Source organism: Canis lupus, chromosome 1 (assembly GCF_048164855.1).
Source record: "Canis lupus baileyi chromosome 1, mCanLup2.hap1, whole genome shotgun sequence".
Taxonomy (NCBI): domain Eukaryota; kingdom Metazoa; phylum Chordata; class Mammalia; order Carnivora; family Canidae; genus Canis; species Canis lupus.
The window spans coordinates 115,097,787-115,120,826 of NC_132838.1; the positions used below are offsets into that span (position 1 = coordinate 115,097,787).

The 23,040-nt window shown below is 57.1% G+C and overlaps 3 protein-coding genes across 17 annotated transcripts; 1 reads left to right on the forward strand and 2 right to left on the reverse strand.

The window, feature by feature from the left end:
* Window positions 1-662: 662 nt before the first annotated feature.
* On the reverse strand, window positions 663-13,725 carry SPRED3 (sprouty related EVH1 domain containing 3). Of its 12 annotated transcripts, none has more exons than XM_072779215.1 (6): window positions 10,329-13,706; window positions 8,655-8,835; window positions 7,375-7,543; window positions 7,200-7,276; window positions 4,854-4,997; window positions 663-4,104 (listed from the first exon to the last, which is right to left on the reverse strand). In XM_072779215.1, exons 2-6 carry the CDS (start codon window positions 8,829-8,831, stop codon window positions 3,439-3,441), a joined length of 1,233 nt encoding a protein of 410 aa, XP_072635316.1. In that variant the 5' UTR covers window positions 8,832-8,835; window positions 10,329-13,706; the 3' UTR covers window positions 663-3,438. The 12 variants fall into 12 exon arrangements, with proteins under 12 accessions (XP_072635316.1, XP_072635306.1, XP_072635343.1 ...); XM_072779205.1 differs by having other exon boundaries at window positions 10,333-13,705; XM_072779242.1 differs by having other exon boundaries at window positions 8,748-8,835; window positions 10,329-13,705.
* GGN (gametogenetin) lies at window positions 11,140-15,338 on the forward strand. 4 transcript variants are annotated; one of them, XM_072779139.1, is made up of 4 exons: window positions 11,144-11,411; window positions 11,496-11,602; window positions 12,196-14,265; window positions 15,159-15,338. In XM_072779139.1, exons 3-4 carry the CDS (start codon window positions 12,215-12,217, stop codon window positions 15,274-15,276), a joined length of 2,169 nt encoding a protein of 722 aa, XP_072635240.1. In that variant the 5' UTR covers window positions 11,144-11,411; window positions 11,496-11,602; window positions 12,196-12,214; the 3' UTR covers window positions 15,277-15,338. The 4 variants fall into 4 exon arrangements, with proteins under 4 accessions (XP_072635248.1, XP_072635240.1, XP_072635251.1 ...); XM_072779150.1 differs by lacking the exon at window positions 11,144-11,411 and having other exon boundaries at window positions 11,418-11,602; window positions 12,196-14,075; window positions 14,210-14,265; XM_072779147.1 differs by lacking the exon at window positions 11,496-11,602 and having other exon boundaries at window positions 11,140-11,411.
* A 527-nt stretch (window positions 15,339-15,865) lies between these two features.
* Window positions 15,866-22,470, reverse strand: PSMD8 (proteasome 26S subunit, non-ATPase 8). The gene is made up of 7 exons (XM_072779366.1): window positions 22,093-22,470; window positions 21,044-21,116; window positions 20,838-20,940; window positions 19,600-19,765; window positions 18,521-18,621; window positions 17,147-17,258; window positions 15,866-16,415 (listed from the first exon to the last, which is right to left on the reverse strand). The coding sequence occupies exons 1-7, from the start codon at window positions 22,453-22,455 to the stop codon at window positions 16,278-16,280; spliced, it is 1,056 nt and encodes a 351-aa protein (XP_072635467.1). The 5' UTR covers window positions 22,456-22,470; the 3' UTR covers window positions 15,866-16,277.
* Window positions 22,471-23,040: the final 570 nt, after the last annotated feature.

Sequence of the window (23,040 nt, forward strand, 5' to 3'; positions counted from 1 at the left end):
ACGCATGGTGCTGTCCCGTATCTCCACCTCACTCAGGATGACCACTAAAATCCATGCAATGGTTTGCAAGGACCCACAGATCTGCCCTGTCACCTCTCTGCCCTCAGTATCCTCCTCCTGGCTTCCTCTTCTCCAGACATTCACACCCTTGAGGTCCCTCAGAATTACCTAGACATGCTTCTCCCTCAGGGCCTTGCCTGGACAGTTCCCCTTTACCTAGAATGTTCCTCCCGCAGACATCCATGGACCCCCTCGCCTCATTTAAGGCTTTACTCGAATGCCAGCTGCTCAATGAGGCCTCCTGGAGACCCTAGCTAAAAATGACTATCCCACATCTCCACTCAGCTTTTCCCTATAGTACATATCCTTTCTAACGTGTCCTTTATTATCTCCTTCCCTATAAAGTTCATAAGCTGTTCGTGGGAAAGGATTTTTGTCTGCTCTGTTCACTGCTTTATCCTGGGTGCTGAGAAACGGGGCTGGCATATAATGGGTGTTCAGTAAGTGTACTTGAGTGACTGAATGTATAAAACTCAGCTGGAGGGTCTGCTTGGGACTAAAGGATCTGAAGGAGAAAGGACGAATTGGGTAGCAGACTGTTCTGCTGATTCAGAAAGGTGAGGGGATGGGGAGCACCAATGTGAATAAAGGACACAGGCTGAGACTTTGTCACAGACATTTCTTGGAGCGAATATCTCATGCCCCCTCCCCAATGACAAGGCTGGGTCTTTGGCCCCCATCCTCCCCCGCCACGGCAGCCTGCACTGACGATAACAATATTGAGGTCACAGACTGGCTTGGAATCAAGATCAGGAAGATAAATATCGGGGTGCCTCCCCCAAGTCTGGGGGCCAAGCATCCAATCTGAGGGGCAAGCAGCTGGGAAATTGGGCCTGGGGGCTCCAGGGTCTGAGGTCTTCCTGGCTCCCAGGGTCAGCCCTCCATGCACCCCTGATTTGGGGGTGATGAAGAGTAATCATGGATCAGAGGTGGGTATCAGCAGGGAGCAGGACTGGGGGACCTGGGAGAGGCGGTGCTGGGAGGTGGGGGCCGGGGAACCTTCCCCAGCTCCCACCGCTTCATCCGCAGATCCCACAGCACCTTACAGCACTCTGGTCCCCGTCCCACCCCTCCCCAAAACGAGGTAGGTTAAGAATGGAGCTTCCCCCCGCCCACCACGGAAGGGAGGAGACCGAGGCACAGAGAGGGGGATGGGGACCCAGGCTGCCCCAGCCCCCTGGTCCCTCCGCCCTCAGCTCTGGTGGGTCTGACAGTGACGAGAGCTGGGCAGAGTGGGGATGGGAGGGACATCCCCCTTTTCTCTCACCCATCCCAGGGTCTGGTTGGGAGAGCGGAATCTCACAGGTTCCGGATGTAATAAATAGTTAATAATTTAAAGGAAGTGACAGAAGGATCTAGCCCTCTGACCCCCTTGACCTATCCCTTGAACCCCTACAAGGCCATCCAAGTCTGGGTAATGAAGAAAGGTAAGTGCACATTTCCAGATGCTTGGGACCACGTGCAGGTCCCAAGCCCATACAGCATTGAGATTGTCTTTCTCCAAGACATTGATCCTCCACTTCAGGCCATCAGATCTGAGGTACCCTGAAAGTCCCCTTCCATTCAGGGAAAAGAGACTGTGGCATCACAGAGGGCCATGAAACCGGCTTTCAAACCCCCAACTCTGAGATGGAAGGGAAGGGGTTAACAGGGCCGAACATAAAAAGCTTGGACTAGGAGGCTGGGGCTTAAGGGCTTGGGGCAGAGTGCAAGAGGGGCGTGTGTGTGTGTGTGTGTGTGTAGAGCCACAGCTAGCCTAAAAAGTGACTCCGTGCACAGTGCAGCCAGCAGAGTGCGGTGTGAATTCCAGCCACACCCCCACCTTGACTGTGTGTCTTTGCTTAGTAAACAGCCTGCACAATCATCTAGGACAGTGCCAGGTCCTAGAAATGGGAATGGGGGAGATCTGGGGTAGTCCTGGAATCCAGAAACATGAGCTCAAAATGATGTTTGTTTGTTTTTGTACCCGAGTAAAAAACCCGAGTAATTTTGTGAGATGCTGGGGGCTTGGGCTGGGGCTTGAATTCAGAGGTCTGGGACCTTGGGGTTTCAGGGGCTTATGGCCAGTAGGATTCAAGGGCAGCAAGTCTCCGGGAATATCAGCCTTAAGAGATTTAAGTCCAAAGAATCTGGGATCTGAAGGTGCTATGGTCCTGGAGCACCTCAGTTCCATCTTGTATGGAGCGGCCAAGGTCTTGAGTCAGGGACAATCCCAATGTTGTATAGGCTTAAGCCCTGAATTTGAGGGGCCGATGGCACCTTGGGGTCTTGGAACTGGTACTCCCAAAGTACTTCCGGGTCATTCAGGAGCTGGGGGCCGTGGGGTGAGAGGTCTGGGTTGCCATGAACATCCCATCACCTGGGAGCTGGGCTTCCAGCTTTTATAGGGGATTGGGGATCTATGGGTACAAAGCAGCCAAAGATTCCAGGCCATTCTGGGGCTTGAAATCCCAAGTCTAAGGGGTTTTGAAAGAGGGTTATCTGAGGACTTGAGACCAGTGTCTTGGGCCCTAATATATTGGTGGCCTTCGGTACTACATCTGGGAGTACTAGGCACCTCAGAGTCCTATATGTGAGATCCAAAGTTCTGGGAACACTGGTCTGGGGTGGGTGGGTCTACACTCCTTGGCTCCCAGAGCATCTTGGGAGTGTGACATCTAGAGTTTGGTTGGGGCATAGATGGAGGCTCTGAGATGGGTCTCCCAAGTCATTTTGGTCAGAGGACATCTGTTTGGGCATACCTAAGGACTCAGGGCATCTCAAGAGGGTTTGGTGCCTCAGGGTCCTGGGGGCTACAAGAATACCGCAGATATGGGTGCCCCAAGTTTTAGGTGAGCATTCAGGGACCATTTGGGGTGAATCTGGGTTCTATGGTCTCAAGATCTAATTGTATGCAGGAATAATTGTATGCAGGCAGGGTCAGGTATTGGCAACTCCTGACTAACTCCGGAACTGTAGTCTGAGGGTTCATGGTGTCAGGCATGACCGGGTCTGGGTTGGTTATTTGAACAGGGAGTCGGGGGGCCCGGCCCTGTGACTCTCAGGGATACATGTGCTCCCCGGCCTGCCTGAGGTGAAGAGTCTGGGGATGCCTGGAGTCTCCTTAGTCTAGATCAGGGAGGGGGTGGTGGCAGGATGGGGATGCCAGAACTCAGGATGCCTGGAACCTCTTGGACAGACATCCCAATGAAGCTGGGTCTGGGTTCTCTCAGTCCTAGATTTGGGGTCCAGGTTCCAGGTCTGGGGTCTCTCAATCCAAACTCAAGCTCCAAGTTCCGGGTGTGCCTAGGTTTGGGTTTGGGGGTCCGAGCGGAGTCCAGGGTCCTGGGCCCTCAATTTGGGGTCCTCGGTGCAGCTACCGGACCCACCAGGCAGTCCTCACCGCGCCGCCTCCTCGTGGCGCCCCCCGCAGCCTGCGCAGCCGCACCGCGCCGCGACCCAGTGGCAGGCGCGCAGGGGCGCATAGCAGCAGAGGCAGGGCACCGCCAGGGAGAGCGCGGCCAGCGCGGCCCAGCGCGCGGCGGGGCGCGGGTGGCCCGGCTCGCAGGCGCACGGGTCCGAGAAGTCGCCCTCGGCGTCCGACAGGCAGTGGTAGAGCAAGCTCTCGGCGCACCACAGGCAGCTGAGCCGGCGCACCAGCAGGCGACCCGGGTCCGGGGCCTCGGCGCAGCGGCCCCCGCGCCCGTCGGCCCGGCGGCGGAAGAGCGCCCGGCAGTGCACGCAGCGCGCCGCCTCCTCCGCCTCGGGGGAGGCCTTGGCGGGCGCAGGGGCAGGCCCGGGGCCCGGGGGTGGGCGAGCGGGGGGCGCTGGGGGCGCAGCCTCGGCGAGAGGGGCGGGTAGCGCGGCGGGGGGCCCCAGCGCTGCGCCCCTCAACGCGCCGGTCTTGGCGAAGCGCACGACGCAGGTGGACAGGGCGAGGGGCGCGGGCGGCCCGGCGCGCCGGTAATCCTCATAGCCACGGCCGCCCCAGCCCGGGCCCCCTGCCCCGGCCAGGGGCTCTGAGGGCTCCGGAATCCCCGTGAACGGTAGGAGCGGAGGGTAGCTCTGTGGGACGAAGGGACAGGAGAACAGGTTAGCAGGGTCCGTGAACCCCCACACTCCACCGCAATGCATCCCAGTCTCGGAAGGCTCGAGACCCAGCCTTCAGGCCCCGTGCGTCCTAGGACGCTGTGCTGGGATCCTGAGTGCCTGCGTCTGGCACTCGGGCTTCTAAGCCCCCGGCCCACTCCTCTCCAATCCAAGAATAGACCGAAGAATCCAGGCACCAAGCCCTCTCCTTAAGGACCCGGTGATCCAGGCTCTCAGTCCTGTCCGCTCTCAAGACGCAAGAAGTCCCAGCATCCAGTACCCTCTACCCCCAAATCTGGGAGCTCTGCACCCCTTCAGGACGCAGGAGTCCAGTCCCCAAGGAGCCTTAACTCCTTTAGAGCCCATGCCCCTCCTAATGAATTAAGCAGTCTAAGGAACCTTCCACGAGCATGAAAAACTCCCTAATATGAAGCATTGTCCAAGTCGTCCCCCAAACCCCTCTGCATTCGGAACTCAGAACTTTCCACAATCTCCCTGAGCGCTGGAGACGCGGGAAGCCCTCACCAACCCTCCGAGGAACTGGAGTCCCCAAGCACCGTCCTGACCACCACGGCCTTGAATTCCAGCCAGCCTCTAGGATCTGTTTGTGGTTTCTGGCCCTTCTGGGGTCTCAGCTCTCCCCTGCTTCGGGGCCCCGGCACCCTGCCCCCACTTCACCCGGAGGCCCCCCAGCCCCGACGCCCGTGGGAGGTGGGAGGTCGCACCTGCGCGGAGGAGCGGCGGCGCTGGGGGGACGTAGCCGGCCCGAAGCCAGAAGCGGACTCCACGGTGATGATAGTGGCCGCCGCGGTGGTGGGAGGCGTCTCCTGGCGGCTGTGACTGGAGGAGGACTCGCTGTCCACGTGGGACTGGGGGAGAGTGGCGGCCTCAGAGCCGGACCCGGGCACAGCCGATGCCCTCACATAGACCCCCTCCCGTGGCGAGCGAGGGCTCTGCGGCCAGACAGGCCTCGGGGCAAGCCCCGGCTCTGCCACTGACTGCTTGTGTGACCTCCGGCAAGTGACCTCATCTCTTTGAGCCTCAGTTTCCTTCTCTGTAAAATGGGGATCATAATAATGTCTATTCATAAGGATGTGGTTAGGACCCACTGTCAAGGGCGTAACACAATGCCTGAAGTACAGGAAGAGTTGGAAATGGTTCTTTTTTTTTATTATTGGACCCCCTCTTCTTCTCTGCTCAGCTGGCTAACCTACAGAACATCAAACTAGCTTTCTCCCTTCTCAGAAGCCCTCTCGGGGGAGGGGGGGTGAGCACCGAACTTTGGCCCAGGTCCTGGGAATGAGTCTTGCATTGGGCTCTGCCCAGAGAGCCTGCTTCTCCCTCTGCCTATGTCTCTGCCTCTCTCTCTGTGTCTCCTATAAATTAATAAATAAAATATTTAAAAAAAAGAAGAAGAAGAAGCCCTCTCCCTTGGCCAGACAGCCACGGTCCTGACTCATTCCCACCACCACACCTTCACTGGGGCAATTCCACCCACCAGGAAGAGGTTCCTTCCCATCCAAACCAACAGTCCTTTACACACTGAAACATCACTTCTCAGACACTTGGTTTCTTTTCTGTAACTTCGGGGGTCATTCTGATTTCATCCATTTGCTATCTTCAGTAAACATTCATTGAGCACCAACGACATGCCAGGCTCACAAAGGCCATTGTGAGGATGTAAGATGGAGCATGGAAAGTACGGCATCCTTCTTGAGGAAGCATGAAATGTGTGGGACCTGTCTCCACGGATCTCTGTAGCCCCACCCACATCTCCCATTACCCTGCGATTCCCGCTTTTCTGCCCGGGAACCAGTTTCATTCTTCTAAGTCTCAGCAACTCCCACTGTTCCCAGCAAATGCCAAATCGCATCTGACATTATGTGCATTTATTCATTCAATAAATTTATTCAACACATATTTACTGAACACTCACTGTATACCAGGCACTGTTTTAGGCATTGGAGATGCATCAAGAAAGCAATAAAAAGATCCTTGCCCTCCTGGAGCTGGCATTCTAGCACAGGAGACAGGCAATAAACTAACAGATAAGAAAACTGTCTATATAGAAAGGAAATTAGGAAACTATCTTAGAAGATGAATAATTAGAACAGGATAGGGAGCATCGGGAGATCACAGTTTTGAACAGCTTACTCAGCAAGGGCCTCGCTGAAAGGGTGATATGTGTATAAAACCCAGAAGGGGGTGAGCCACGTGGAAATCTGAGGAAGAGTATTCCAAAACAGAAGGAAGCCCAGTGCAAAAGCCCTGAGATAGAACTGCCTGCCGTGTTTGAATAACAATGAGGAGGCTAGTGAGGCTGGAGCAGAGTGAGCAAAAAGGAGAACAGGGGGCCAAATGGTAGGGGACCTTATATGCTTTGTCCTTTACCCTGAGTGAGATGGACCCCTGGACGGACTGAGTGGAGGGATGGTCATGATCTGACTTAGATGTCAATAGGGTCCCTCTGGCTACGTGTAGGGAACTTCCAGACAGTAGGGAGTAGGAGGAGGGGGGCAGTTGACAATAACTGAGATGCTCCAGTTGGGAGATGGGGTTGGACAGTACCAGGTTTGGAAGGGGATTCTAATCATTTTGAAAATGAAGCCAACATTTGATGATGGATTGGATGAGGAGCATAAAAAAGGAAAAACATCAAGGATGACTTCAAGGTTGCGACCCTGAGGAACTAGAAGGATGGGCTGGTCATTAATTTGTTCACTCTAAAAGGTATAGCTTATCTTTTATTTTATTTTTAAATTTTCTGCCTTCCCACACTAGAATAGAAGCTCCATGAGGAGAGGGACTTTGTTTGGTTCACTGATGTATCCCCAATGCCCAAAACACTACTTATTTTAAGGTGCTCAATAAATACTCTGGGATGAATGTGTGACCCACCACATAACAGGAAAACTAGGATAACTGGCATTAAGTTGACACCAATAGTTTGGGCCCAAATCTGTGTCCCCAGCATGTGGCGTGGTGCCTGATACACAAGAGATGCTCAAGAATGTTTGGAGAATGGAAACAGACCCCGGCCCTCCCAGCAGAGCTGTATCCTGGAGACTCACCGTCAGAGGGCAGGGAGTCTCTGCGGTGTCCTGGGAAGGGGAGGAGGAAGAGGAGGAGGAAGAGGGCGTAAGCGAGCCTGGGGCAGGGAGAGAGGCAGACAGTGAGTCCCCTGGGCCCCTGCCCCCCTCCCACCCCTCCACCCCATCCTCCAGTGCCCGCCATCCAGCCACTTACCTCGCCCCAGCGCAGCCAGTGCGGCCAGCAGGCTCTTCTGGAACTCATCAGCCTCTGCAGGGCTCTGGAACGTCAGTCCAAACTTGCAGTCACCCAGGCTCCAGTGATGAAAAATAGGGTTCACTTTGTTGTAAACCAAGCCTGGCCTCAGGGTACACTCCAAGGTGGTCTGAGAGGGCAGGAGGGGGACCAGGTCAGACACCCCCTACCAGCCATGCTGGTGACTTCCTGTCAACCCTCAGCGTATCTGCATACCTCAGTATCCCACAAACTTCATTTGTCAATCCTAGGTGTACCCCTGAACCCTGGTCAACACCCAACACCACTCCCCAATTTTTTTGAGCACACCTCTGATACCCTCAATATTTCCCCCAAGCCCCTTGATCCCTATATTTTCCATATCCCCTTCTGATAACCCAGTGTCCCTCCTTTTGGCTCGATATTCCCCGAACTATCCTGAACAGCACAAAATATTACACCTAATCTCCTTCTGATGCCCCAATAACATCCCAAAATGCTACCCCCAAATTCTTATCAAACTCCCATAGATTTTCCCCTCGGATGCTGGTGAACACCCTAGATGTTTCCTTATATCCTCGCCCAATATCACCATGTATCTTCACACCATTTCAAACCCCCCTACATTGTTCCTTCTGACCCCTGCTCTGAGATGCAACCCGACCCCCAAGCCTTTTCAAACAATCCAAGTCTTTCTACTACATCCCTAGCTGAAGCCTCAACGTTGTCCTTCTACATCATTCCAGGCAGCCCCGAATATTCCTGCTGAACCCACATTCAGGATTATAAACTCTGTCTGACACATCCAGACGGTCCCCCACCAAATGCCTCCATATATACTTAGAGCAGACAGGGGCTGGTGGTGTAGGGCCTCCTGGTAAGGATCTCTGAGCAAGATGGAGCCACAGAAGGGTTCTGAGCAGAGGGAGGGACATGATCTGAGTCAGGTGTTAGCAGGGCCCCTGTGGAACAGACTGAGGTTGGGGGGGGGACAGAGCAGGAGCATGGCAAAACCTGTGAGGAGGCTGCTGTGACAGTCGTCCATCAGGCCACGACAGTGAACAGGAGCTGCTTGATACCCCAGATATTCTCAAAGCTCCCAGTTGTTCTCCGTAACACAGATAGACACTTCCAAACTACATCCCACACCCCGATGGACTGTGGGCTGGGAGATGACCTGACCTCATCATCTCTGCACTCCCAGCCCCATCCCCTTACTTCCCCACGCCCCCACCCTACCCCCACGCCCCAGGGTGGCTCACTTTCTGGTCCCGAAGGCGCTCCCCGTGGATGACGTAGTGCCCCTGGCGGGCCCCCCCCTCGGGCCTGGCCCCTCGGACCCGACAAACGCTCACCTGGCTGAGGCCCCCGCCCCCCACAGGCAGCCAGCCCCCACTGGAGTCATCTCGGGCCATCACCACGGCTCGGACCTGAACCATGTACCTGGAGCGGGTGGGGAGACAGGCACAACACAGTCAGTGGGCTCCGGCCCTGCTCTCCTGTCCAGTGTGCCCTCAACCCTCATCTCCCCTCTTCATCCCTCACATCTGGCTCCGCTGCGGCCTCGGCACCGGTTTTCACTTTCTCTTACATACCTGCCTGCTCCCTCATGCCCACCTTCTTCCAGCATGGCTTCTTTCTTCCTCATGCCACCTCTTTTCTCCCGTGCCTACCTTCTCCACATCTACCTCTCCTCTCCATACCCACCTTCGTCTCTTTCCCCATCATTCCCATCCTGACCCCCACAGCCTCGGTTTTCCACTTCCCTTCCCCCTCCGGCTCTTCCCCTACCAACCCAGTCTCCTTCCCTTCCCTCAGCACATTCCCACAGCCCCACCCATCGTTCCCCCTCACAGCTGGGTGCCTGCGCATATGTATTTTCTTAGAGCCCATCAACTCAGCTCCAGATCCCCCCTACACTGCCTCCACACTCTGCCGCCCAGGCCACTGGCTGGGTGAGAAACCCAGGCTCTCTTCCCCCCACCCCTTCCCGGATTTATGAATGAGACCGGATGCAAAGCTCACTGAGTCACCCAGCAACGGGAGATGGGCAGGGAGCAGGGAGAGAACCAGAAATGGCCAGAGAGAGGCCGAAAGGGAGATGGAGGCAGAAGAAGCCAGAAACGGGCGACCGAGACACAACCAGAGCGCATTTCATTCACAAAAATCAAGCCTGCTCCCTCAGGTCCCAGCCGAGGGAAGGCAAGGGGGAGAGATTGAGGGGAGGTGGAGAATTGATCCCTCCTCCTCCCCCTCCCCGCCCCAGCATCCTTCAGAACCATCTTACCCCGCCCCCCAGCTCAGGGGACGTAGCCCTCCGCCCAGTAACCGGGATCAGCGTCCAGCCCCTCACTACCACCTAGCGCAGGGACCCTGGCGTCTCAACCTTAGGGACCCAGGCAACGAGCTCTAGCCCCTTCCCCCCACCTGCAGGCTGCCGGTTTTCCCCGGCCCATCGGGAGGGGAAGGGGCGGTCGCAGCGCCCCCAGCCCCCTTTTCTCAATGGGATGGGATTTTGTGAATGAGCAGTCACGTGATGCTGCTTCCTTTGTCCGCCCGCCTCCCCCGACAACAGGTGAAGCAGAGAAAGAGGGCAGGGGTCCCCCAGGGCCTAGCTGGGATGGGACGCCGGGATTTCTGGATGCCCTATGCTCCCCGCACATCTGTTTCCCTGGGGGAGTGGTCCCCAGAGTTCCTCAGTGGTGGGGGTCCAGTTCGGAATTTTATGAATGGGGCGTCCTCGGAGAAGTGCAGGCCCCCAAATGGAGACTGGTACCCCAAATGGCTGCCGCGCAGTTTGGGGGCCCCCAACCCCTTGTCCTTCCAGCCGCGGTCTGGGGGGCGCCCCGGTGGGCAGGAGGCGCAGCGCGGTCCTGGCCGCCCCCTCACCAGGACCGGCAGTCTGTCAGCCCCCGCCCCCTCGCCCCCCTTGGCACCTGCCTGGGAGGCTCCGGCCGGGCTCCGAGCGGCGGCGACTTGGCCTCCTCCTCCTCCTCCTCCTCCTGTTCGCTCCGGCTCCCTCGCTGGCTCCGGCGGCGCTAGAGACGGGCACCGGGAGCCGGGGCGACGGGGGAGGGAGGGGGAACCTGGAAGATGGGTGAGGGGGAGGGGGCGGCTTGGGGGAGGGGTAAGCGCGAGGCGGGCGTACTTGCCCGCTGGGTCCTAGAGCCCGTCACGGCTCCAGAAAACAGCCCCCCAGCCCCCATTTTCTCAGGATCCAGAAAGGATCCCCCACTTTCCCACCCATCCGCGTCATTGATCCCTGAGGATGCGGGTAAGGGTTCGGGACATGGCCTGGTGTCAGGGTTCTAAAGAGGTGAGGGTCTTCGCTTTGGGTCCTAAATGGGAGGAGCTGAGTACCTGGTAGGGTTCGAAAAGGGGTGGGGCGAGAAGGGAGCCTTCGCAAGGGGGCGGGGTCGGAGGGCCCGGGGAAGGAGAGTCGGCGAGGACGCCGAGGGCGCGGACTGGCGCTTGCGTCATGGAAGGGGCGGATCCACGGCGGATGGGCCTTCTAGGCAGGCCCGAGGAAGGAGAGGGTCTCGGGAAGAGATGTTGTGGGGTCTTAAAAGGGTGGAGTTTAGAAGTAAATTGTTTTATGGGCGGGGCACATGAGAGGGCCGGAGGGAGGAGCTACGCGGCAGCGTTCGTAACGGGCGGAGCTTCGGGGGAGGGGCTAAGGACGAGGGGCGGAGCATCTCGTAAAGGGGCGGGGCTAAGGGTAACATTCTGAAGGGGTGGGGCCTGGGCCTGCACGGCCTTGGGGGCGGGGAAGAGGACGTCGGAATATTTCAAAGGAAGATCCAGGTTCGTAAGGGGCCCGCCTCTCGTAGGCTCACGGGAGGGCGGGGCCTCGAGCCCGGGGGCGGGGCCTAGGTCTCGGGTCCGCCCCCGCTGTCTCGCCCACTTGCCACCACCCGCTTCACCCCCGTTCTTTTCGGTTATTTTCTGCTACGGCCGTTCCCCGCCCTGCCCTGGGCCCAGGGGGCCGCGGTCTGAACTTTGGTCTGCTGGAGGAGTCGGTGAGTGGGAACCCCTGGGCGAAGGCGGGGCCAGGGCGGAGTTGGAGAAAGGGGTGGGGCCTGAGTGTTGAAGCCGGCCGGTAGACCAGGAGCCGGACAAGTTTAGGAGTGAGGCCCGAAGATCTGCCGCTGCCTGGGAAGAGGGCGAGACTCAAATGATCGACACAGAGAGAGGGACCGTTGGGTTGGAGGTGAGGACTGAAGGGTTAGCCAGACAAGAATACCGCGGAGGCGGGGCTAGATCTGGGGCGGGCGATGAGGCCCGGTACCGACAATCGCGGGCGGGACCGGACAGCAGGGGCGGGGCCTGGGCCTCCCGAGCCAGGTTGGAAGATCCCGAAAGAGGTTTGAACCCCTTGCGGGCCTCATAGGTTACTGAGCACAATCATCATGAGTGATGTGGCCCGAGTGACAGGAAAGCGGGCAAGCCTTGCGTCTTGGGGCCTCAAGACCGGGGTTATGGTCCAAGTGTAGGGACAAGCCGGGGAGGGGTGAGGGGACAGGGACCAACTTAGTACACTGAGGATGGATGTAGCCTAAGTGTCTGAACAGCAGCTGAATGGGGCCATGAGGGAGGAGGCATGACAGTCGCTGAATGGGGCCGTGGGGAAGAACGCTTGAGCCTCAAGAGTCAGGGAACAGGAATGCGGATAGCGACTAGTGCCTCGGTGGATCTTGGAACACAGGGGCGGGGCGGGGTGGACCGGTAGGACCAAATACCGCCAGCCTCGTGGAGTCCCCATAGTTTAGGCAGGTTGACTGGCCCAAGTTTTTCTGACCACAGTCCCCGACCTCCGTCAGAAATGGGGAACGTGCAGTCGGAGCCGTCCGCGGGCGGGGGCTCCCGAAAAGAGCAGGCCTCGGACCGCTCCTCTGACTCCCGCCGGACGTCCCTGGTGGAGCCCGAGGTGACCCCCTCCTCCCCGGCCATGCGCCTGGCTCGCGGGCTGGGCGTCTGGTTCCCTGGCAGCTCCGCGCACCCGGGAATCCTGGTACCCCCGGAGCCCCAGGCCTTAGAACTGCCCTCGCCAGCGACGCCCCTTTCAGAGGCGGCGGCTGCGGCCGCGATCCCCACACAACCCCCGCCCCCCGTGGGGCCCCTGCTGCCCGCGCCGTCTAAGTGGCGAAAACCCATGGGCACTCCGGTGCCTCGGGTCCGCGGTCTGCTGGAGGCGAGCCATCGCGGCCAGGGCGATCCTCCGAGCCTCCGTCCGCTGCCGCCGCCGCCCCGGCAACTACCTGGAGAGGACCCCAACTCCGTCCCGAGGGCCCCTTCCCCTACTCCGCCACGCTTGGAGCCGCGGAAGCCGCCACCACCGCCACCTTCCGACCGGCAGCACCCGGACCACAGAATCACTCCTGCTCTGGCCACAGGCGCCACACCCCCCGCAGAAAGCCAGGTCGGGTACTGCGGCCAGGGCCAGACGGCCGGCGGAGCCCGCAGGGGGGCCCTTCCCCAAGCGGGCGAGGGCGAGACGGCCCGGCCTGCGGTGTCCGAGTCCGGCCTGAGCCTGCTGTGCAAAGTCACCTTCAAGTCGGGGCCCATGTTGGCCCCTCCGGCAGCCTCGAGTTCCCTGGCGGCAGCCTCGAGTTCCCTGGCGGCCAAAGCCTCGCTGGGGGGCGGCGGAGGACTCTTCGCTGCCGCCCCGGGTTCCATCTCTTACGCTGAGGTCCTGAAGCAGGGGCCCCTGGCTCCCGGGGCCGCGCGACCCTCGGGCGAGGTCCCTCGGGGGACTCAGGAAGCAGAAGGCGGTGATGGAGACGGCGAGGGGTGTTCTGGACCCCCCTCGGCGCCTGTGTCCCACGCCAGGGCCCTACCGCCGCCACCCTACACCACTTTTCCAGGCTCGAAGCCCAAATTTGACTGGGTGAGCCCTCCCGACGTCCCTGAGCGCCACTTCCGCTTCAACGGAGCCGGTGGCGGTGTCGGGGTGCCCCGACGGCGCGCGGCCGCGCTCTCAGGGCCCTGGGGCTCCCCACCGCCTCCGCCAGGACACACGCACCCAGCCCCCGGGCCCCGGAGGCCCGCACCGGCCCTGCTGGCGCCGCCTATGTTCATCTTCCCGGCGCCCACCAACGGCGAGCAAGAGAGCCCCGGGCCCGGACGCCCACAGGAGTTGCCGCCCCCGCCGCCGCCCCCGCCGCCGCCCCCGCCGCCGCCCGCGCCGCCGCCGACACCGCAGCCGCGGGTGCTCCAGTCCACGCCGCTCCCCGTGGCCCGCCCTCCCACCCCACACCCGGGCCACTCGAAGTCGGCTCTGGCCCCCGCCCCAGCTCCCACTCTGCCCCTTGCCTTGGCTGCCGACCAGGCCCCCGCCCCGGCCCCGGCCCCGGCCCCCGCCCCGGCCCCGGCCATGGCTCCGGCCCCCACCCCGGCTCCGGCCCCGGCCCCGGCCCAGGCCCCGGCCCCGGCCCCGGCCCCGGCCCAGGCCCCGGCCCCGGCTCCGGCCCCCGCCCCGGCCCCCGCCCCGGCCCCCGCCCCGGCCTCGGCTCCGGCCCCCGCCCCGGCCCCGGCCGCGGCCCCGGCTCCAGCTCCCACCACAGCGGAGCCACCGCTGCCCGCGCCCGCACCCATCAAGGCCCGCACGCGCAGGAGCAAGGGCCCCCGCGCAGCCCGAGGCGCGACCCGTGAGGATGGCGCACCCGGAGACGGTCCTCGCGAACGTACTGCAGCTACCGTGACTGACAGTGGCGATGGAGGGGGTGGTGGCGGCGGGGCTCCTCCAGTGGGGATGGTTAATGCGGGCACCAGGCGCCACTGGCCGCCCTTCCAGGTGCTTAACTCTTGTCCCTGCAAGTGTTACTGCCGCCACCAGCCACGTCATCGCCGTCTACCACGCAACGTGTCTGCCTGGTGAGGGGAGGTCGTCGGGAGTAGGGAGGGGAGGGTATACCCCTGCAAGTCCTGAACCGACCTTCCCCGGGTAGAGTCCCATTCAGCCCTTGGGCGTCCTGACCCCAGCTGACCCTCCACCGTTTCCTTGGCTGTTATCTCAAACCCAGCTGAGCTCCAATCCTTCAGGATCAAGAGAAAACCCTGACCAGGGACAGGGAACACCCTGGTCCAGCCTCTTGGTATATAGATCTCCAAGCTGACTCCTGACCCTGTGACCTTCTGGAGTCATCAGGAAAGCTGGTGCCAGCTGGCCTGACACTATTCACAGCCTTAACCCTGTCCCTGAGGGCACCAAGGACCACATCCCATGCTTTTCAGGGACAGTAGAGATGAACACATACCTCCAACAAAGTCCCTGGCCTAGCCCTTTACACTCCTGACCCCTCCAGCCTTCTCTGACTCTGGATTCCAGAGCTTTGGCAGCCAGAGGCCACTGATGCAACAGTCCCTGTGCAGCAGAGGCTATACCTGAGTCCTCAGATCCAGAGAAGATAGTGCACCCTTCAGTTACACCCTCTCCCCTGTATCTACACACAAGCACGTGCACACACAGAAATCTCAATCTGGTCACCAGGGTCCATCTGACCTTGGCTCCCAGATTCTGAATCACTAAGAGACCCTCTGCTCTGTGCTCCTTGGGGGTTCAATAAGGGTGGGGGTAAGGGGGATACAGGACACAGACCCCACCAACCCTTAGCCCCCTTTCCTAAATGTAAGTGGGTACAGCCCTGCCCTAGGCTGCCTCTGTGATATCTACACGTGGCCCCTCATATAGATGGGGAAGCCGACACCTAGATGGGGTAAGGGCTCAGCCACTCGGCCAAGTCCAGCTGATTCTACCCTCCCCCTAGGCTGAGCACGCCCACCAACCACCTGAGTGAGCCACCCTGGGTTGCCACCATCAAGCTGGCCGGCTCCCTGGTGGCCGGGCTGGAGCACTACGACTTGCAGGCCACCCATTCCAACTGAGTGCAGTCTGCTCAGCGCCCCCTGCCTCCCCCTTGACAATAAAATAACCATCCAGATGTCTACTGGTTAGTCACTTGCTTAGGGTTGAATGGAGGGGGTGGGCTAGGGCAGAGGTCTCTATGAAAGCACTTCTTGGATACAGTTAAGGAGGCTGGACCCAGAAGAGCATAACAGAGGTCCCATTTATCCAGTACCTGGACTGACAGGCCCAGGGGTGAGTCTCATTACCCTTAGTAACGTCAGCCCAAATGCTGAGCCAAGCTGACGCCAAGCTGAGCTGTTAGCACAGATCCTTCTGGGGAGCAGGGGTGATCATTCCTTCTACAACAGGTGTGGAAACGGACCCTGTAAGACTTGGTTGAAAATCCCACATCCCACAAATGGCTCAGCCAGATCTGGACTCTGCCTTAAATACCTTCTGGAGAACTTCAAGGCAGGAAGCACAAGCGGGGGGTGGTGCAGGAGAGAGGAAGTTACAGCATTGTCTCAGGAAGGCTGGGAATCAGGGCAAGCCCATGCCAGGGCCCACAACTCCCGTTCCAGAGTTCTCAAACTGGTAGCCCACAGAACCACAGGGTTCCATTTCACATGATATTTAACAAACCAGTTTAATTGCAAACATTTTAAATTGTGATGCTTTACCCCCTTCACTGAAAAACTCGTGCCTTGGCCTGGCCCTCCTGTGTGCGTCCATACCTCCAACAGTCCCTCTACCTGGTACCTGTGCTCTCCTGCATTTGGGGCCCCGCAATGGGCAGCCATTTGAGAGCTTGAGCAGTGGCCACTGGATGGAAGCTGACCCAACAGAGGGTTATCTCAGACCCCAGAGGGCTCTCAACTGTCTAAGTTCTTCAGAGATAAGGAACTTGTCTCCCCACCATTCCACCCGGGGAGACAAGGGCCTAGAAGAAAGAATGTCAATCCACCTTTATTGGAGGAAGCCCTGCACTGCCACTGCTTTAAATACTGCAAGCCCTGCCCCACCCCAGGGCCTGGTGGACTCAGACGATCATCTCCAGCTGCCGGGCATACTCGATGACCTGTTTGGCCAGTTCCGTGGAGGGGATGGTGGTGTCTTCTGGCTTCTGCTGCTGGCTGGCAAAGCTGTAGTAGTTGTTGAGGCCCAGAACCCACCCTCGCTGCAGAAAGGGAAGGATGACAGATGGGTGGGGTGATCACACAGGCTCCCACCCCACCTTGTAGAACCAGCGCTTTTCCACGCCGGCCCTGCCTCACGTTCCTCACCAACCCTACTTTACCCACACAATTCTGGACAAGTACCTTCACCTCTCTGAGCCTCAGTTTCTTCATGTTTGAGACAAGCACTCTAATTACACACCTCTCTAGGTCTGCTGTGAGGATTCAGTGAGTCAACACCTCTAAATGAGGTGAGAAGAGTTTGGCGCAGAGTAAATGATCACTAAATATCAGCTGTGCCCATAGCTCAAATTCAATTTGACCTCTTCTAGTCTGGTCTTGACCCTCCTCAGTCACCGGGGTCATTATACCCCATGCCCCAGCATCTCCAGAGGCACTACTCCTGCATAAACACCCCAGGTCAAATGAGGCAAAGTCTCATGGAGAAAAGCTGCAACCTCTGAGGAATCCTTGAAGGACAACAGCTCAACAGGTACTGAGCATCAGCGTCCATCTCCACCTCGTGCCAGGTGCTGTGCTAAGCTCATCTCACATGTTAAATTCTAGTCCCACTCTACACATCAGGAAACTGAAGTTCAGAGAAGCTCAGCAACCTGCCTGAGGTCACACAGCTGGATTTAAATGTGCAGTCTTGCTCCAGCGTTCCTCCCCCCTCCCCCCCATTGCGAGTACACCCCTGGCCCCACGGCCCCTTGCCCTGCACCCCAGCCACCTTCTTGGCGTAGTCCGTCATCTTTTTGGGTGTGTTGAAGAAGAGGATCCGGGTGGCCTCAGTGAAAAGGATTTTCTCATAGGCCTTCTCGATGCACCCAGCAATCTCATCCCTGGGGAAAGATGAGACTCTCATTACTGAGCACCAACAATTCTCCAGGTCTGACCTGCATGACCCTTCAGTTCAGCACCGATGGCTGGTGCATGCTTCCTGCCCTGCTTAAGGCTTGGGGAGAGAGAGTAGCTTGAGCAGAGGTGCAAACCCAGGGCCACGGCAGGGTCCAGATCTCTCAGACTACTGGGCCCAAACTCTTGAATCCCACTCCCAGCCAGGAGGACTTCAGGCTGTCTGAAACCACGCCTGGGATTCACACGAAGGGATCTCTTTACAGAACCCTTCCTCCCCTGCTACACACACAAGGGTGCTGTACCCCATTTCTAGATCTGATCCTGAGAGGGTTTCTTGCCACCTGTTAAGAGGCATCAAGATCAATACTGAAGTAGAAAAAGGATCAAGTCACTGAAAATGAAGAAGGGGTTAGCTCTGGGGAAAAAAAAACAGTAACAGGGAGTGTGCATCCATTTCTGAGGTATTTTATCTCTTAGACCAAGTGGCAGGTATGCAGACACACATTATATATTACTCTCTATTCATTTTGGAGAGCCAAAATACTTAACTAAAAATAACTTAGGTATTATATAAGACTGACCAATCACTGACCTCTACCTCTAAAACCAATAATACATTACTTGTTAATTAACTGAATTGAAATAATTTTTCAAAGATAAAAAAATAAATAACCTAAACTCACTAAACTATCCCTTGTCACTCCCACCACATCTCTGGGCTTGGTTTTGCCATCTAAGAAATGGAAACCCATCTCAGTCTGGCACTTTGCCTCCATGAACTAGCTTTGCCACCACCCAGGCCCTTTTATTCCTCAAGGGATGTGTAAATGTCATCCACCTACGCATGCCATGTCACTTGTGCACGGCTCAACCTCTGAGCAGGACTTCATGGCCCCACTCTAAGGAAGAGGAAACTGAGGGTTGCAGAGCTTAGGTGACCTGAGGTTAGGTCATATGCCTCGTGCACTGGAGTACTTCTAAGACAGGCAGCTTGGTTCTTGTCTGCTGAGCGCTGTCTGGGTGCCAAGCCCATCCCTGGATCATATGGGCATGCAGATAAACAGCCCACAGTGAGATGAGAGCTGCTTTCCACAATCTCATGACAAGTTCCAGTTCGTAGAAAAAGAGAACTGACGTGCCCATCCTCTCCAGACTACAAGAGGCCAGAACGGGATTCAACTCAGGGCTGTCTGACTCCAGAGTCCAAGCTCCTTCTGTCCACCACAGGACCCTGCTCCCCACATACCTGATCGTGTCAAGCAAGATGTCAATGAAGAAGGTATAGCTCTCAGCAGGGATGTTGCCTTTGGCCAGGAACACCTTGTTATAGCTGCCCTCCATCAGGTACTGTAGAGGCCAGGGTGGGGCGGGAAAAGAGGATGAGGAAGAGGTAGCACAAGGGGCCTACAAGCTGAGGGCTCACCACATTCCTAGTGCCTCCATCCTCCATAATCCCCTCTGCTAGAACACTCTTAGCATACAGTCATGCATTCCCCATGCAGACTGAGCACCTCCTCTTCCAGGAAGCCCTCCCTGATCTGTACACACACACACACACACACACACACACACACACACACTTTCTCCAACCTGCCCTGACTGGTAGCTATTTATCTTATCTATTCTCCAATCACAGGTGGGAGACAGAGCTTTGCCCAACTGTGCTGCCTGCTATAACTGCTCGTTCCCATCCTCACCATAGCAAAATCCTCCCATGAGACCTCAACTTGAGGAATTACTTCCTAACCTTAGAGTACATACTAAAGCTCTTCTCTGACCATGCTCACCTTGTTCTAGAAATATTGTCCTCATTGTCTACCCTCAGCCACAACAGGCATGTTTCTGCCTTGGGACCTTGGACTGGCTGCTCCTCTACTTGGTTCACTCCCACCCACCCCCAGATGTCCACGTGGTTGGGTTCATCACCCCTTTCAAATCTTTCTCAAATTTCACCTTTTTAGCAAGGCTTTCCCTGACCACCCTACCAAAAAACTCACCCCTGCCCCAATTCTCCACTCTCCTTACTTTTTCTCCATAGCACTTAACATCTGACAGACCACACAGATTACTTAATCTTTTTGTTTACTGTCTGCTTTCTCATCACGCCCGCCAGATCAGGGATTCTAATCTGTTTTGTTTGCAGTACAGTCTGAAAACCAACCACAGTATATACCATGTGGCTGGAGCTCAAGAGCTGTTGGATAAATGAGTCCCCGGGCTAAAAGACAAGTGAACCCTGCCCACTCCTCCAAGAAATCTTCCCTAATGTCTATACCTGCACCTCTCCCTTCAGATCCTTCCCCTCCCCCCATTCCCCAGCCTCACTTGCTCCAGGGACACGGGATGCTTGATGTATACATTGGTCTGGATGTCCTTGGCAGGCAGCCGCTCCAACTCTGTGTGGAACTCAGCTACCCGGTTCTGGGATAGCAGGAAGAGGAGGTTGAGGCCCAAGAGCTGGTGCATGTAGGCTGACTCGGGGAGTTGCTCCCTGTGGACCAGGGTGGGGGAATCAACATAAGGAGGGCTTACGAACCTACAAGCCACCCCACTCCAGGCTCCAGGGACCCTGATGACTGCCCCATGCTATCTCCTTGGAGAGGTATTGGGTCCTGGGTTTTCAAATGAAACTGAAGCCCAGAGAGGCAAGAAGAAATCACAAGTCATATGGGCCCAAGTAGGTGACCTCACTTCAGTAAACTGACTCAGCTTCAGTTTCCCTAACTATAAAATGAGTATTACCACAGCGTCCATCTCTTAGAAGGTAGGTCAAGAGAGTAAGGGTTAAGTGAATTAAATGACTTAACCCAAGTACAGCGATCAGAACAGTACTTGGCTCAAATAAATATTGTGTGTTAACTATGATTATGATATTTAGAGTTATCACCCTCACTTTATGGAGGAAACTGAGGCATAGGGAGGTGAAGCAATTTGCCCAAGACCACATAGGAAGGGGCAAAATTAGTTTTAATCTCAGGTTTGTCTGACTTCTGATGCCAAATTCTTAATCATTAATCATTAACCCATGCAAGCACAACTGAGTTCAAAACCATTAAATTTTATATTCAACACATATTCACTGAATCCCTGCTCTGGGCTCACCCTCGTGCTAGGCAGTACTGAAACACAGCAGTGACCAAGACCCCTCTGACTTTAGGAGGCCAGTGGGAGAGACAGGGCTGGGATGGGGGGAGCACAGGCAGGAGGGGTCAGGGCTGGGACAGGGGAGGCAGAGCCAGAGAGGTCAGGGCTGATACAGCATTGGAGGCCGCAGGAAAGTTTGGTAACAGTAGCTCGGTGGGGAGTGGAAATGTGGTGCAGGAACATGGAGAGGGGAACACACTGGAGGCCAACAGAGACTACGTGGTAAATCCCAGGATAAGGACCTCCAGGACCACCCCTAGACTCTGTAGCCTCTGAGGACAGAACTAGGCGAAGAGGGAGGTCCTAGGTGAAGGAAGATGACTTGAGTAGCTGGAGAACCAGTGACCGAAGAAAAAAACCCAAAAATCTACCATATAACCCCCTACCCCCACCCAATCAGGGACAGGCCCCATCCTCACTTGTAATCAAAGTAGTAGCATTTGAGCTGGGCCATGTAGCGCTCGAAGGAGGGGATGTCCTTGCGCAGGATGCTCCACTGGGCCCCAATCTCCAGAATGTCACCTGTGAGTGACAGAGCAAGTTCTTAGGAGGTGCCCAAGTCCCTTCCCAACCACCACTCCTGGTGGTCATCCCATCACCCCCCACCAGCCCCAAAGACACTCACGGGCCAGAATGAGCTGCTGTTTGGTCAGTTTGGTCCCTGTGGTTGGCAAGAAGTTGAGTTCCAGCAGAACCAGCTGACAGGAGAGCAGGGGAGGAAGGAAAGAAAGAAGACAGGACCTCAAGAACAGGTTACTCACCTTTGCTAAGCTTTAAGTTTTCCCACCTAGGAAATGGAACTAATCATCATCCCTGACTCAAAGCTGTTATGAGTTTTAAAGGAGTCAGTCCTCAGAAAGCGCTCAGAACAGGGCCTGGGCACACTGAGTGCCCATTCCCGATGACCTCATGTTACAATTATTAATAGCCCCACTGGGTAAACAGCAGACACACACCATGCCTGAAGATGCTAGCATCTTCAGTTCCTGGAGTATCTTTTCCACACGCTATTGGGTTGGGCCCAACTACACCTCCCATCCACCCCCAAATCTACACCTGGGAGGAAAGGGAGCTACCATCCATCCCCCAGTTGCCCAGCCCACACATCACTTATCAGACACAGGGACTTAGCTCAGCCCACAATACTTGTACTCTTTTCCAAACACGTTTGGTCTGAAACACCCTGAGCACCATTCTGGTCCCCAAAATTCGGCTGCCCCCCCCCATGTGCCCCTAAGCCCCAGATCTCTCAGACCCTGATCTGGTCTGATCTGGTCTGGCCTAACCACACAATCCTTCATCTCAGCCTTCTTTCTTTCATCATTCTGTCCAGTCCTCACTCCCCACTTGTTCTCGTCAAGAACCCCCCATCGGAAAAACTCCCAACACTCCCGTCCTGCCGCTCCGGCCAGCTAGGCCTCCCCAAACACCAAAACTTTAACCCCTCCCTCGGCTGTGCCTCAACATTTCCAACACTGCCCGGCCCCCCGTCGCCCCCCGCGGGGCGTGTGTGATCCCTCCCAAGCCCCTCTCACTTCTTCACCCCTCTAAGCCCGCACTTTGGCGGTTCCGAATCCTCCCCCCTACGGGATCCCCCGGCCCGCCCCGGTCTCGCCCGCGGCCGGGAACTCGGCTAGGTCTAGACCCCTCGTAGCCGCCCCCGCCGAGCCCTACCTTGAGACGGCCCAGCTCTTCACCGCACTTGCTAAGATTGGGGCTTTTACGGTTCCACTCGCCCTTAAGTTGCTCGTACATGCCGGCCGCGACCTGCAGGACTGCGCCCGAGGCCGCCGCAGGGCCCGAGCCCGAGGCGCCCGGCGCCCCGTTCACCGCCGTGGCCGCCATCTTCCGTGATGCGGCAAACCTCCGGCCCGCCTTACGGCAGCGACGCCGACAGACGCTCACCCGGCGGAAGTGGGGCCGGGAGGTGGAGCCCAGCGCCGGGGGCGGGGCTACGGCTGCAGGCCTCCGCCCGCCGCCGTTAGCGTTTAGTCGCTCTCGGGGAGGTGCCCTGGGAGTCCGGCCCTTAACGAACATGTCAGCAGAGCTCCGCCTCTGCTGTCACTCAAGATGGTGCCCGGAAGTCCGCTACTGCCCTAACTGAAAATGGCAGCGGTCGCAACGCCTCCCGTCCTCCCGGAACCAATATGGCTGCCCTGGCTTCAGCCTAGGCGTTCGCGATGGTACGTTCGTGCCTTCGAGGTTCCAACCTTAACAGGAGCTTCCCTAGGCCAAAAGGGGGCGGTAGCGGAGCCGTTTGGAAAGCTGTGCCATTATTTCCACTCTATAGACAGGCTTTGAAGACTGTGACTGCTGAGATTTGAACGTAGGGCTTTCTGTCTTAAATGCAGCGTCTGAACAGAGGGTTCCCATTTTTTTAATCTCTATTCCTATCACACCTGCTTATTCAACATCTCCCTTTTTTTTCCTCAAACCCAATTCTCTGCCTTTTCCTTTAAAATGTCAGCTCCACAAAAGCAGGGATATTTATCAATTTTCCTTTTTCTGTATTCCCAGCATGTGGTATATAGTCAATGAGTATTTGTTAACTGACTGAATGAATGAATATGTAAAATCACCTGTGTCTTTAAAGTGTTCTTTTTTTTTTTAAGATTTTTTATT

Bases quoted from the DNA above. Each gene is read 5' to 3' on its own strand.
- SPRED3 (XM_072779195.1), bottom strand. From the start codon at position 9,040: ATGAGGAAGAAAGAAGCCATGCTGGAAGAAGGTGGGCATGAGGGAGCA. The intron at 7,544-8,654 runs GTGAGCCACCCT...CTGCCCTCTCAG, and splicing joins AGCGCCTTCGGGACCAGAAA to ACCACCTTGGAGTGTACCCT. The intron at 7,277-7,374 runs GTAAGTGGCTGG...TCCCTGCCCCAG, and splicing joins ACTGGCTGCGCTGGGGCGAG to GCTCGCTTACGCCCTCTTCC.
- GGN (XM_072779147.1), top strand. From the start codon at position 12,215: ATGGGGAACGTGCAGTCGGAGCCGTCCGCGGGCGGGGGCTCCCGAAAA. The intron at 14,266-15,158 runs GTGAGGGGAGGT...CCCTCCCCCTAG, and splicing joins CCACGCAACGTGTCTGCCTG to GCTGAGCACGCCCACCAACC.
- PSMD8 (XM_072779366.1), bottom strand. From the start codon at position 22,455: ATGTTCGTTAAGGGCCGGACTCCCAGGGCACCTCCCCGAGAGCGACTA. The intron at 20,941-21,043 runs GTGAGTGTCTTT...TGTCACTCACAG, and splicing joins ACAGCAGCTCATTCTGGCCC to GTGACATTCTGGAGATTGGG. The intron at 19,766-20,837 runs GTGAGGATGGGG...CCTGGTCCACAG, and splicing joins TGCTACTACTTTGATTACAA to GGAGCAACTCCCCGAGTCAG.